The 15,264-nt window shown below is 39.9% G+C and overlaps 1 protein-coding gene across 1 annotated transcript in view; it reads right to left on the reverse strand.

The window, feature by feature from the left end:
* DNAH7 (dynein axonemal heavy chain 7) overlaps positions 1 to 14,923 on the reverse strand; it is a 242,092-nt gene extending 227,169 nt beyond the window's left edge. The window contains exon 1 of the mRNA XM_055089198.1: positions 14,802 to 14,923. Within this exon, the coding sequence (XP_054945173.1) occupies positions 14,802 to 14,816 (15 nt within the window). The 5' untranslated portion in view covers positions 14,817 to 14,923. The remainder of the gene's footprint in view (positions 1 to 14,801) is intronic.
* Positions 14,924 to 15,264: the final 341 nt, after the last annotated feature.

The following is a 15,264-nucleotide window of genomic DNA, read 5'->3' on the forward strand; positions in this document are numbered from 1 at the left end:
TGTTTCTAGGTATGTGTTGATTTCCTCTTTCATTTCTTCAGTGATCTCTTGGTTATTTAGTAGTGTATTATTTAGCCTAAATGTGTTTGTATTTTTACAGTTTTTTTCCTGTAAAAAGAAGTTACAACTTACACTGCAGAACTACAAAAGATCATAAGAGATTACTATGAACAGTTATGCCAAAAAATGGACTATCTAGAGGAAATGGAGAAATTCCTAGAAAGTACAATCTCCCAAGACTGAATCAGGAAGAAATAGAAAATATAAACAGACCAATTACCAGTAATGAAACTGAATCAGTAATAAAACAAACTTACTCTCAGCAAACTAAAGTCCTAGACCAAACTGCTTCACAGGTCAATTCTACCAAACATTTAAAGAAGAGTTAGCACCTATCCTTCTCAAACTATTCCCAAAAAATGCAGAGGAAGGAACATTCCCAAACACATTCTATGAGGCCACCATCACCCGGATACCAAAACCAGACAAAGATACCACAAAAAGAAAAAACACAGGCCTATATCACTGATGAACATAGATGTAAAAATCCTCAAAATATTAGCAAACGAAATTCAACAGCACACTAAAAGGATTACACACCATGATCAAGTGCGATTTATCCCAGGGATGCAAGGATGGTTCAGTATTTGCAAAAATCAACCCACGTGATATACCACATTAACAAATTGAAGAATAAAAACCATATGATCATCTCAATAGATGCAGAAAGTCTTGGACAAAACTCAACATCCATTTATGACAAAAACTCTCAACAAAGTGGGTGTAGAGGGAATATATCTCAACATAATAAAGGCCATGTATGATAAGCCCACAGCTAACAGCATACTCAACAGTGAAAAGCTGAAAGCAGTTCCTCTAAGATTAAGAAAAAGACAAGGTTGTCCAGCCTCTCCACTTTTATTCTACACAGTATTAGAAGTCCTAGCCACAACAACCAGACAAGAAATAAAAGAAATCCAAATTGGAAAGGAAGAAGTGAAAGTGCCCTGTTTGCAGGTGAGATGATACTATATATAGAAAATCCTAAAGATGCTACCAAAAAATTACTAAAACTCATGAATGGATTTGGTAAAGTTGCAGCATACAAAATTGATGTACAAGAATCTTCTGTGTTTCTATACACTAAAAACAAACTATCAAAAAGAGTAATTAAGGAAACAATCCCTTTACAGTGCAACAAAAAATAAAATATACAAGAATAAATATAAGGTAAAAGACTTGTACTTGGAAAACTAAGACACTGATGAGAGAAACTGAAGACAAAGAAATGGAAAGATATACCATGCTCACATGTGTAGCTGAACCAAACTGACTCCATTTTGTCAGCTCTATCTTAGGCCCACTGTCCTATCCCCTCCTCTTTATGCATGACTGAGCTTTAGCCTAACACACAAGGAATGTGCCCAAGCCAGATGAATTCCCATTCAACTTTTGCCCTTGCCTTCATCTGATACCTAAAAATCAGAAGTGTGCCTTTTGCTGATGCAGATGGTTAATGTTCATGAGACACCCAGGGCAAGGAAAAATAAAACCCTGTTCCCATCCGTGTGGACATGCTTCTCCCTAGTAGTCAGATTCTATTTTTAGCTTTGACCCCTTTAAATTCCCCTGCACTCCTTTCAGTGGTGCTAAGTGCAGCTGTTAATGCATATCATGTGTCCACCCAATCCTCCCTGCCTTTGTAAATTACCCACAATACATTCCCTAAGTGCTCTTTATGAAGTTGCTCACCTCATTTTTCAGTCTCAAAGTTCCTTCTCAGTTTGGAAGTTATCATTCAATATCTCTGACTACCAACATCATGGATTAGAAGACTTACTACTGTTAAAATGGCCATATGACCCAAGGCAATCTACAGATTCAGCGCAATCCCTATTAAAATACCAATGGCGGGCTTCCCTGGTGGCGCAGTGGTTGAGAATCTGCCTGCTAATGCAGGGGACACGGGTTCGAGCCCTGGTCTGGGAAGATCCCACATGCCACGGAGCAACTGGGCCCGTGAGCCACAACTACTGAGCGTGCATGTCTGGAGCCTGTGCTCCGCAACAAGAGAGGCCACGACAGTGAGAGGCCCACGCACCGCAATGAAGAGTGGCCCCCGCTTGCCACAACTAGAGAAGGCCCTCGCACAGAAACGAAGACCCAACACAGCCAAAAATATAAAAATAAATAAATAAATTTAAAATACCAATGGCATTTTTCACAGAACTACAACAGAACTAAAATTTGTATGGAAACACAAAAGACCCTGAAGAGCCATAACAATCTTGAGAAAGAGAACAAAGCTAGATGTATCACACTCCTTTATTTCAAACCGTACTATAAAGCCACAGTAATCAAAAACAGACACATAGATCAATGGAGCAGAATAGAGCACCCAGAAATGAAACCACATTCATATGGTCAATTAATCTATGACAAAGGAGGCAAGAATATACAATAGGGAAAGATAGGCTCTTCGATAAATGGTATTGGCAAACTGGACAGCTACATGCAAAAGAATCAAACAAGACCACTTTCTCACACCATATTAAAAAAAATAAACTCAAAATGGATTTAAGACGTCAATGTAAGATCTGAAACCATAAAACTTCCAGAAGAAAACACAGGCAGTATGCCCTTTGTCATCAGTCTTAGCGATATTTTTTTTGCTATATCTCCTCAGGCAAGGGAAACAAAAACAAAAATAAATAAATGGGGCTACATCAAACTAAGAAGCTTTTGCACAGCAAAGGAAACTATCAGCAAATGAAAAACCGCCTACTGAATGGGAGAAGATGTTTTCAAATGACATATCCAATAAGGGGTTAATACCCCAAATATACAAGGAACTCACAAAACTCAATGTTAAAAAAACAAATAACCCAACTTTTAAAATGGGCAGAGGACCTGAAGAAACATTTTTCCAAAGACGACATACAGATGGCCAACAGGCACATGAAAAGATGCTGAACATCACTAATCATTAGAGAAATACACATCAAAACCACAATGAGATCACCTCACACCTGTCAGAATGGCCACTGTCAAAAAGACAAGGACAAAATTCAAAGAAAAAAATTTTCTCCTGTTTCTTTAATGTTGCATCTATATGAGATGATGAATATTCACTAAACCTATTGTGGTAATCATTTCATGATGTATGTATGTCAAATCATTATGCTGTTCATCTTAAACTTATACAGTACTGTATGTCAATTATATCTCATTAAAACTGGGGTGGGGGAATAGCAAGTGTTGGTGAGGGTGTGGAGAAAAGGGAACCCTTGTGCAATGCTGGTGGGAATGTAAATTGGTACAGCCACTATGGAGAACAATATGGCGATTCCTCAAAAAATTAAAAATAGAACTATCATACAATTTAACAATTCCACTCCTGGGTATTTAGCCAAAGAAAACGAAAACACTAATTTGAAAATATATGCACCCCTATGTTCACTGCAGCATTATTTACAATAGCCAAGATATGGAAGCAATCTATGTGCCCATCAAGAGATACACGGATAAAGAAAATGTGGTATATATAAATACAATGGAATATTACTCAGCTGTAAAAAGCATGAACTCTTGCCATTTGTGACAACATAAATGGACCTACAGGGCATTATGCTAAGTGAAATAAGTCAGACAGGAAAAAACAAATACCATATGATTTCACTTATTTGTGGAGTCTAAAAAATAAATGAACAAACATGACAAAACAGAAACAGAGTCATGGTACACAGAACAAACAGGTGGTTGCCAGAGGGGAGGTGGGGTGCAAGGATGAGAGAAATAGGTGAGGGAGATTAAGAGGTACAAACTTCCAGTTGCAAAATACATGAGTCACAGATATAAAATGTACAGTGTGGGGAATATAGTCAATAATTATGTAACATCTTTATATTGTGACAGACGGTAACTAGACTTGTGGTGATCAGTTTGAAATGTATAGAAATATCGAATCACCGTATTATGTACCAGGAACTAACAGTGCTGTATTAAATAGGTCAATTGTACTTTACAATAAATAAACTCATAGAAAAAGAGATCAGATTTGAGCTTATCAGAATCTGGGGGTAGGTAGTCTAAAGGTATAAACTTCCAGTTATTAGATAAATAAGTACTAGGGATGTAATGCACAATATAATAAATATAATTCTCACTGCTGTATGTTTATTACAGGAAAGTTGTGGAGTTCTCAGCCCAAAGAAAAAATATTTTTCATATTTCTTTAATGTTGTATCTATATGAGACATAGTGATCGTGATGTGTGTTAAGTCAAATCATTATGTTGGACACTTTAGATTTACAGTGTTGTATGTCAATTATATCTCAATAAAACAGGAAGGGAAGAAGAGGGAAGGGAAAGAAAATGGCAATGAACTTCAGACAATACTTCCCAAAGTACAAACACCAAATTAGGGAACGGTTTCATACATATACAGTGCTGTACCACAAACAGCTCTGTTTTCTTTAATCCCCAGTGGACCACAGGGTACAAAGGGGAACTTGAGCACAACGTTTTCAAGCTAAAAGTGCAGTAGGTGTTCAGAGTGGAAGGCTTCCCTTTAGGGAGAATAAGGATGTGGCAAAGGCCTAATAAGAATGCAGCTGTAGATGATAGAAGGAAAGGGACATATGGTCCAGGTGCCCTAAAATTTTCATACCGTCATACAGAGGCAACTCAAATGAGGTCTATTGTAATGGAGCTACTACAGATGTACAAAATACCTTGCTTAACCACAGCCTTCTACACCGATTCCCACACACCTGACTTCTTAGGATCTACAGCACCCATTCTGCATTCTGAGCTACCACCCTCAGTCTCATCAGCACCCTGGGTGGAGAAGGGTGGTGAGGGCCTGAATGTTTCCTCTATACCCTTCATATATATATATATATATATATATATATATATATATATATATGAAGAGTTTATAAATAGTGGCCCTTGGCTAATCAAAAAGATATATATATATATATATATATATATATATATATATATGAAGAGTTTATAAATAGTGGCCCTTGGCTAATCAAAAAGAGCAGCCACACATGAGTCAGAACACCATCTAGCTAAGTAAATGCTGATCTTCAATAAAACCACAGGGGTGGATTTTAAAGTAACATTTACATATTGTTAATGCTGATTAGCAATTCCATTTTAGTCTGTTTTCTCCTTTCAGATGATGACAGACATATGTCACTCCTTCCCTCTGCTTTGGAACTTCTGTGAGGCTGGACTAAGAATTCCATTGACTTTTCTATCAGAAAAGTCCTGTTTCACTTCCTTAAACATCCTCTTGGCCTCACCTCTTGATTCCAGACGTGGCTGCAGTGAACAGTTCTGTGCTGGCTTCAGTTCAGGTAGGAATGACAGGGTTTCCACTCAAGAAAATGAGTTTCATTTTGTCCTGTGAGGCTTCTTTGATGCCATAGCATGGGACCCTCGGGGTAGCCCATTCTGCACTCACACGTGAGCAGCCAGAAATAGGTGGAAGTTAATATCCTCAGGAGATAGGATGAGAGCTGATGGATAAATGCTACCACCCCGATCATCCTCAGGCAGATGATTCCAGGAAGCATTCAGAAGGTCGGGCAGGATCATCCCAGCTGCCTCGTATTGGCTTCTCCTCCTTCCTAGTTTTACTCTCCCTGATCCTTTACTCCTGCTTCCTGGGATCACCTCTCCAACTCTACACATGTCCTATTTTCAGGCTCTTCTTCACAGGAAAACATCTAAAACACTTAAAAATCAGTGGTCTTCCATCCTTCCATCTCCCCTTCCATTCTTCCATTCTCATCTTTCTCCATAAAGGATTTTAGATTCGTGGGAGGGCTATGGGTGAGGTGTGCAGGGTGAGAGTCAGGTCACCAGCTCTGAGAGGCTGGCAGCCACCAGTGCTGGGTCATCCTTGGTTTTAACAAGGATCACCTCTGGGAACATGAAGGTCTGTAATGCAAATCATTCTAGGTCTTCCAGGTAGAAAGGGATTATATGTTCACATACTCACGTGGGCTTAGATGCCTGGGGGTTATTTTTTTCATCTAATTTCTGGGACCCAAATCCACCACTTTTTATATGCCAATCTCAACTTCTGTCAGTTGTGAGAACGCCAAACCATGGGTCATCACAAAGTATGTTTAAAAACGCTGGATGGGGCTTTCCTGGTGGCGCAGTGGTTGAGAGTCCGCCTGCCGATGCAGGGAACACGGGTTCGTGCCCCGGTCCGGGAAGATCCCACATGCCGCGGAGCGGCTGGGCCCGTGAGCCATGGCCGCTGAGCCCGCGCGTCCGGAGCCTGTGCTCCGCAACGGGAGAGACCACAGCAGTGAGAGGCCCGCGTACCGCAAAAAAAAAAAAAAAAAAAAAAAAAAACGCTGGATGTGTGCACCACGTAATACTAGAAGCTGACTTTGGAAAAAAGTGGGTGCTCTGCCAGAGACTATGTAGCAAGCGGTCTGTTCCTTTATGACCTGGGGTAGTTAGAGCAGCCCGCACTACCCAACCCACACTCACAGCACCTTTCTTCATTTAGTGAAAAAGTCTATTTCCATGGAAGCTATGAGGGCAGAACTGGCTAAAAAACAAAAACAAACAAACAAACAAAAAACAGTAGGTAACTTCAGTGTTTTCCACAACCCTCCCCCTGAAAAAAAAAACAAAACTGTGTGTCCTAAAAATGGCCTGAAGGCTCCAATTCTGCCATTTGTTTTTCCAAACATTGACAATGCCCATTATTGAAGAACACACCAGTGTTTTACCAAAAATGTAAATAAATGCAATTATTACCCCTCCCCCGCAAATCTTAACTACTGCCGGAAAATATTATCCAAATGCATACCTTAACGTTCAAATGAATTTTTGTTTTAATCAATGGAATATGTTAAAAATCTCTTTCAAATATTATTTATCTTAAAAGACATAAAACTCAAATGATACGAAAGAAAAATTGCAAGACAAAGTCAAATATGAGTATACGGTTTAAATCAGCCAAATAAGCATTTTAAATAATTATTTGCCTCATGGGCTAGGAAGGATTATTCATCTCAGCCACTGAATATTTATTCAGTAAGTAAATTTAAATTTAGTTGATATTTCTAAACCTATATACTAATATTTATTACTAAACCTATACACTAATTTTTTTTTAAACTAGTGGCAATTTTATTAAATTATAAATTATTTTAATTTTTAAAGAGAAAATTAAATGTCTATTCCATTTCATATCTTTGGCTCTTAACACAGAATACCTAAGACAGATATTTGCAGAACTAAAAAAAAATGCTATGATTTTATTTCATAGAACATGGTGTGATAATCTTGGCATTATCGATAAAATAGGTTCAATTAAAACGTGTACTTTGAAATGTTTAAGAGCATTCACCTAAACATTTTCATTGGCGTGTTTTTTTAATCTGAAAGAATCCTTAATTTCAAATTATTAGAAATCTACTCTGTATGAAGCCATTCAGATTCCATTTCATAGTTCATCCTGAGCTTTTAAAATGTTTCAAAACAAATAATGTTTGCATTGAACCTCCATTTAAAATCAACTTCCAGGAATCAGAGTGTAACTCAACGATATTAAACTCAACATAATTATTTGACAGTAAATTTTATTGCAGGAAAATCTAATTTGTCCAGCACTGGATCAACTGAAAATGTCTATTAACTACCTCTTCCACAGGGCAATGCTAATTTAACATCAAAATCATGAAAAAGGATGCCAAGATCTAAGAAATCTCCTGTAGCTAAAAGTGCTAAAGAGACATCTCTTCAGAGAGCAAATCAACTGTTCTCATTTCAAACTCAGAAACTGGGGCTCCAAGAGGTAAGTGACTCTGTAATAGTCACAGAGCCATTAGTGAAAAATCTGTAATCTAAGTCCTTGCTTCCTAACTCCAACACTGCTTCTGCTAGGCCATCCTCAGAATTCTTTTATTCATAATACTCAAATATCCTGCACATACTAGGTAATTATAGCTTACAGCTCCTTTATTAAGACAGTTATTTTTCCTAAGATATATACCTCATAGATGTTCTCCATCGGAAAAGAAATGGAGCACAGAAATTTATCATCAAAAATTCAGTATCTTGGGCTTCCCTGGTGGCTCAGCGGTTAAGAATCCGCCTGCCAATGCAGGGCACACGGGTTCGAGCCCTGGTCCAGGAAGATCCCACATGCCGCGGAGCAACTAAGCCCATGTGCCACAAATACTAAGCCTGCGCTCTAGAGCCTGCGAGCCACAACTACTGAAGTCCGTGTGCCACAACTACTGAAGCCCGTGTGCCTAGAGCCCGTGCTCCGCAACAAGAGAAGCCACCGGACTGAGAAGCCCACGCACCGCAACGAAGAGTAGCCCCCACTCCCCGCAACTAGAGAAAGCCTGTGCGCAGCAACAAAGACCCAATGCAGCCAAAAAAAAAAAAAAAAAAAAAATTCAGTATCTTATTTGCAAGTTTGAAAACTAGTGAACAACATTATTACAAAAGCAATAAAATATGAGATATTTGGCAAATTACCGTAGACAACTGTGGTAAAAATCTGACTGGTATCTTGGATTTTTCTTTGCTGGGTGATTTATCCTGCATGAAAAAATACAAAAAAAACCCCAACCCAACACTGTTTACTCTGTTAATGCTAAAATTGACTCATTCAACCAAATGTTACAGAGCATCTAATATAAAGTAAAGCACATATCATCCAAAATATTCTAAAACATACTTTATGGATAGCATGATATTGTGTACAGAAAATCATAAGGCATCCACAAAAGATTATTAGAGCTAATGAAAGAGCTCAGCAAGGTTGCAGGATTCAAGATTAATACACAAAAATTGTATTTCTAGATGCTAACAATGAACAATCCAAAACTGAAATTAAGAAATTAATTTACAATAGCATCAGAAAGGATAAAATACTTAGGAATAAATTTAACAAAAAGACATGCAAGACTTGTACAAAGAAAGCTATAAAACATTATTGAAAGAAATTAAAGAAGACCTTAATAAATGGAAAGACACCCCATGCTCATGGATTGGAAGACTAATACTGTTAAAATGCAATACTCTCCCCTCAAAATAACCTACAGATTCAACACACCCCCCTCTCAAAATCCCATATGCTTAGTTGTAGAAATTAACAAGATGATCATAAAATTCACATGGAAATGTAATGGACCCAGAATAGCCAAAAGATCTTGAAAAAGAACAAAGTTGTCAGACTCACACTTTCAGATTTCATGACTTAACTACAAAACTACAGTAATGAAGACTGTGTAAGGATAAACATATAGATCTATATAGATCAAAGGAACAGAATTGGGAGTTCAGAAATAAACCCATGGGCTTCCCTGGTGGCGCAGTGGTTGAGAGTCCACCTGCCGATGCAGGGGACACGGGTTTGTGCCCCGGTCTGGGAAGATCCCACATGCCGCGGAGCGGCTGGTCCCGTGAGCCATGGCCACTGAGCCTGCGCGTCTGGAGCCTGTGCTCCGCAACGGCAGAGGCCACAACAGTGAGAGGCCCGCAAACCGCAAAAAAAAAAAAAAAAAAAAACAAGAAAGAAATAAACCCATACATTGATGGGTGATCAATTTTTGACAAGAGTGCCAAGACAGTTCAGTGGGGAATTGGCCATATCTTCTTCTAGGAATTTATCTAACCAGTGTCCATTCACTTAGCCCCCACCTCCTTTCTCCATGGCTAGAACTTCATTTTTTTTCCAGAATGCTCCACTTCCTAAGCTGGCAATGTATTCAGGTTAATGCATCCTCAAGTTACTGTAAGTAACATATACTTTTTAGCAGCAGCTTTCAGGGAAAAGTGCTGATACTTCCTTTGAGTAGAGGATGATTCCATGGCAGGAATTCCACCTAGGTAAGAGGAAGCACTGTTGACAATAATGCTTTGATCTATAAAGCAGATTATAAATCGTGCTTTTTACCAATTGTCAGTTTATTACCTCTCAGCTCCAAGTCTACCCTTTTTGCCCCCCTTTGTGATTGGGCAGGACTCTGTAACACTTCTCCTTTGCCAACCAGCATTAATATTATAAAGGGTGTCAAAACAACACTGTGAGAGGAAGGGACTCTCTTCCTGGTTCCAGGGCTTTTTGTCGTTGCTTCCATGGTGTGGCTGCCAGCAGTAAGCATCCTTGCCTGTGGGCACCTTCCCAGCCTGTGGTGTGTGGCTGACCCAGTGACAGACACCCTCCAGCAGGGTTACATCCCTAAGGGCAGCTTTCCAGAAAGTTTCCCTTACATCATAGAGGGAGACTTTCTTTCAAACTCTTCAGCATGCAAGCAAGATGGTTTTCTCACTTCCCACGTTGATACTTTCCTGATTTTCACAGCTGTATAGCTCTAATATATGAATATGATGTGATTCGTCCATTTCATTCTCCTGTAAATTAACATTTAGCTTATCTCCAATGTTTCTCTATTACAAAAGATGTTCCAATAAACATCTTTGGTCATATATTTTAGTATACACACAATTTTATTTCACACACACATATACTATACAGTGTGTATATAATACACATATATTACACATGTGAGTATGTAAATATCTCTTTTGTCCCTTTAATTCCATTGGTATATTTGTCTATCTGTAAACAAATTGTATGACATTGTCTAAATTACTATGACTTAACAATAGGTCTTGAAATCTGTAAGGCAATTCTCTCCACCTTAGTATTCTTAAAAATTATCACATACAATCTTGACCTTTTCTCTACCACGTGAATTTTAGGATCCACATTGCATGAAACTTTGGGGGATTTTGACAGAAACACACTGAATGCCTAGAATAATCTGGAGGAAATTGATATTGTTATGATATTGACTTTTTTTTTTAAATTTATTTTTGGCTGTGTTGGGTCTTCGTTTCTGTGCGAGGGCTTTCTCTAGTTGTGGCAAGCGGGGGTCACTCTTCATCGCAGTGCGCGGGCCTCTCACTGTCGCGGCCTCTCTTGCTGCGGAGCACAAGCTCCAGACGCGCAGGCTCAGTAGTTGTGGCTCACGGGCCTAGCTGCTCCGCGGCATGTGGGATCCTCCCAGACCAGGGCTCGAACCTGTGTCCCCTGCATTAGCAGGCCGACTCTCAACCGCTGCGCCACCAGGGAAGCCCCAATGATATTGACTTCTTCATAAATACAATATATTTCTTTATTCACATCCTTGGAGTGTATCCTTCAAAAACTTTTTGTAATATTCTTCATAAGGGTGTACACATCTTTTGTTAGACTTATTCTTAGGTATAAAGAATTTTGAGTGAAAAATGCATTACAGGATCTGAACAACTGACTTACCAACTTTTAATCCCAACTAATTTGTAAACAGGGAAATGTCCATGAAGGCTGCATCTACATATAATAATTTCTGTGATGGTTATTCTTTGTTTGCCCCAATCCAGTCTCCATGTTTTCCTTCCTGCTCTGTGCCTAGAAGGCTGACTTCTGTAGACACGCAGCATCTGGGCTCCCAGCCCTCTGGCTTCTGCTGGGGATTAAGCAATGAGAGGCACCGGTAGGAGATTGGACAGGATGAAGGGAGAGAGTTTTGGATATTTCTCTCCTAGTACTCCCTGTTTCCCATAGTTCTGATAGTGGCTAAATTCTTCCAGAGCTCAGCTCCTGTCAGGAAGCTACCATTCCAAGCCTCCAGCTCTCACCAAGTTCTGAGAATGAGGTTCAATTTCTTTGACCCGTCAGGCCTAGGAATGGCAACGACTTCCTGTTATTAATCCTTAGGTGCCTCCTCATCCCTGTTGGTTTCTTCTCTTAACCTTGCCCACACCTCTCCAAATGGTCTTTTCATAAGTTTTCTTCAATTTAATCCTTTTAAGCATGCCATCTGTTTTCTGTTGGGAATCTGACTAATATAATTTTACATTACCAGAATTAAAATGGCTCAAGAGTCAAGGTCTTCCTTGAGTACTCTGGCTTGGCACTTAGATTTTATTTCACTGATTTTCAACTACTTGTCTATTGGAAGGGATATTTTAAACCTGGTATAATCCAAATTTAACTGTTCTGATGAAATGACCAGAATCTATGAATGTGTCTGGTTAAAATCAACAATAGTCCTGAAGTTGTCTGATTAAATCAACAACCAACTCTCAAAATTTAATAGGGCTGATTTAAATATAGTCATCATATGTTCTGAGTTACGGTTGTTAAAATTATCACCATGCTGTTGGCCTCATACCCAACTGTTTTCACTCTGATCTCCCTTTTAAGCAATAACATCAAGGAGACAGGATGAAGGAAAACAGAATGAGCATCATATAAATGCAAAACTACTTAATTTAACAACTAGAAAAAGCGCTAAGGTAGAGATAAGCTGACAGCTTTTCCCTCTTCTCTGCCCACAATCTGTAGTGGATTTTGTGGGGAGCTTCGTGCTCTTTGGATATCTGTATTTTTAAACCTCTGAAAGTTCTTCAACTGAAACTCAGAAAGCCTTATGTTTTAACTAATTTTAAAAATGAAAGAAGCAGTTCCAAGAGATTTTTCTTTTAAATACCTAATTTAAGAGTTCAAATTGCTATTCCTGAAAAATGCCATGTCATTCTAAACCTTCCACTATTGAGATGAATATATTAAAATCTCCTTCAGCAAATATGATTTTACCACCTGCTCACTTTTTCAAACTAAATGAATACATAGGTAAATGTCACATAAAAATGTTATTTCCCAAAGTTTAATCCATTCTGTTTGTTTCAGGTTAAGATATAAAAACTTTCACCCTTTCAAAAGGAAAACTATACTCAAAATTAGCATAAATTAAAGTATCAAGAGTTTTAAAATTACAGGTCAACAAAAGCAGCCAGAGAGAGACCTCTGCTGTTTAAAAATAGTATGTAGAAAATGTAAATAGTCCTAGATGGGCTCATGCCCATTCTTTCAAGGTCCAACTGCCTTTTTAATAAGAGGTTCCTTTGTGGTGGGGGCGTGTAATTTCCAAACATCACTTTTATTAAGATAGAGTGAAACTTAAAACTTAACTGCCAATAGGTTTTTAGTGAACGCTTTTCAGTTGTAAATTGGTCAATTTGGGCTTTGTGAAACAACAGCTATTCAGAAATACCACTGCAAATATGGTAAATGCATATTTTAAATTTCAACACCACAGACTATGATTCAAAAGCAGGTCAAAGACTGATGTGGGCATCAAGAAAATAAGTTATTTTTGATTAATTAATGAATTAGGGTTTTGACATTTTCATTTCGTAATCTACAACTCAGTGTTACTTCTAATCTTTCCACAATAAACTCTAACACTACCAAAAAAATTATAAAGCTTGAAAAAGAAAAGATTATAGTTTAGTGTCAAACCAAGAAGCTAAGCAAAATTTGCAGGCTTAAAAGCAACTGTTTTCCATTCAATACCAGGATGCTTAGGGGGCCTTTTCCATACAAATCTAGAGAGTTAGAGTTGTTTTCTAGCTAGCCCAGAATAATGTCCACACTTAACCTCTTCCCTTTCTGTTCTGGCATTAAAAAGTTTGACCATTATTCAGCATTCATTTTGTTTACAGTTACCCTTAAATTCAATAAAGAGTTCTGAAAAGTATCTACTGCAACATATGTTACCGAGCCAGGTTCCTTTTGTCAGAAACACAGCAAGCCGAAACGCTGAGACATCCGAGGTTTGCAGCGAAGACAGAGCTTCAAGTCAGCCAAGGAGAAGAGAAGCGAACAAATCTTAAACGTGGCTCCCGGAAGACAAGGGGCTGGGGTATTTATAGGATAAAGAGTAACGCAGCAGGGCCCTCTGAGGCGTAGGGGGCGTGAGATGCATGGGGAGTGTGGGGAAAGGTAATTGGAAAAAGGTGTGGTAGGCGTGGTAATCACCCCTCTGCTCAGGTGTAACTAAGCTACAGGCCTCTAGTTTCAAAAATGCAGGCGCTTAACAGGATCTGAGGGTGGAGTTTTCAGCCCCCCGATGTCAAAAGGTCACCAAGCCATACTTGCATATGCCCAGTTGGAGGGTCAGGGAGCCTATGCAGTCTTAACTAGCTCAGCCCCAAAGAGACACAGCTGACTCCAAGCTCCTGCAAAACAACTCCCGCAAACATCTTATTGTTTAGGCTCCATGTGGGGTGGAGGACATACAAGTCTTTTGTAGCAACAATTAAAAGCAAACTTGATTAGTGGAGGCCAGTGAAATGGATTTGACTAATGATGATTCCCCACGGTTTCATGTGCATCTTTTGTTACATGCCATGGGGATGTTTTCCTAAGAAGAAATTCCACTTGCCACTTACCAAACCCTTTCATGTGTGGTATGGTATGGCATGGTGTCTTGTTTGAACTTTGTAATAACCTTAGAAAGGAGGAAAAGTTGTTCTGATTCCCCCCTTTGCATAAAAGAGAGAGAAGGTTTAGAAAAACCAAGTGATTTGCCCAAAGTCGCACCGCTAGGAAGGGGCTTATATTCCAACCCTGGAGCCCAAATCCAAGGCAATTCCCCACCGAGCTTCCCCCCCAGACAAACACAGCCACCATTAGCACACTGGGGACACTCTACGGCTGTAATTTAAACTGCAGGCGCTCTGCTCCACTGTGTTTGGTTGTTATGACAACACCAAGTACGAACGGTTGGGAAGAGAACATATAAAAGTTTTCACCGAAAACGCTCAGTATCCCAGATCATAAGTGGGATGAAAGAAGCTGTACTCCGCGAGGCCACAACTGCGGAGTCCGGAAGACCTAGGCTTCCATCACTTTTGAAATACAAGGGAAGCTTCGCAGAGGGACGAGCCTGGCGAGGAGCCAACCTCTCACCTGCTGGCTGCTCATGGCTGTGAGGACGCGCTGGTGGCACCCGGTGGCTCCTGGATCGCTCCTGCCCGGCGCCCCCAGGAACCGCTCGGACGAGAGATGCGGCGCCCGGGGACAAGGCAGTCTATGCTCCCTCAGCGCCGGGGCTGTCTAGCTTCCCGGCTGCGTTCGTTGCTAAGCAACAGGCCCGCGCAGGTTCCATTTCCGGTCATCTGCTGCTCCTGGGACAGCAGCCGGGAACTGGCAGTGCACTCCCGCGGGAGGACTTTCCAGGGCGCTGGGTGGCGCCTGAGCCCGCGTGGTGCGTTAGCAGCGGGCGAGTAAATAGCTGAAGGCGGTGGGTGCTCTTCCTTCTGCCTTGAGGAGTAAATACCCTTGGATTACTGACCGGTCACTTGTGCACACTCTTAACTTAGCTGGGTGCTGCGGGTCCCTGCCTTAACTCCTATTTTCCTATTTAACTTTA

This window comes from Physeter macrocephalus, chromosome 2 (genome assembly GCF_002837175.3).
Source record: "Physeter macrocephalus isolate SW-GA chromosome 2, ASM283717v5, whole genome shotgun sequence".
Classification (NCBI taxonomy): Eukaryota; Metazoa; Chordata; class Mammalia; order Artiodactyla; family Physeteridae; genus Physeter; species Physeter macrocephalus.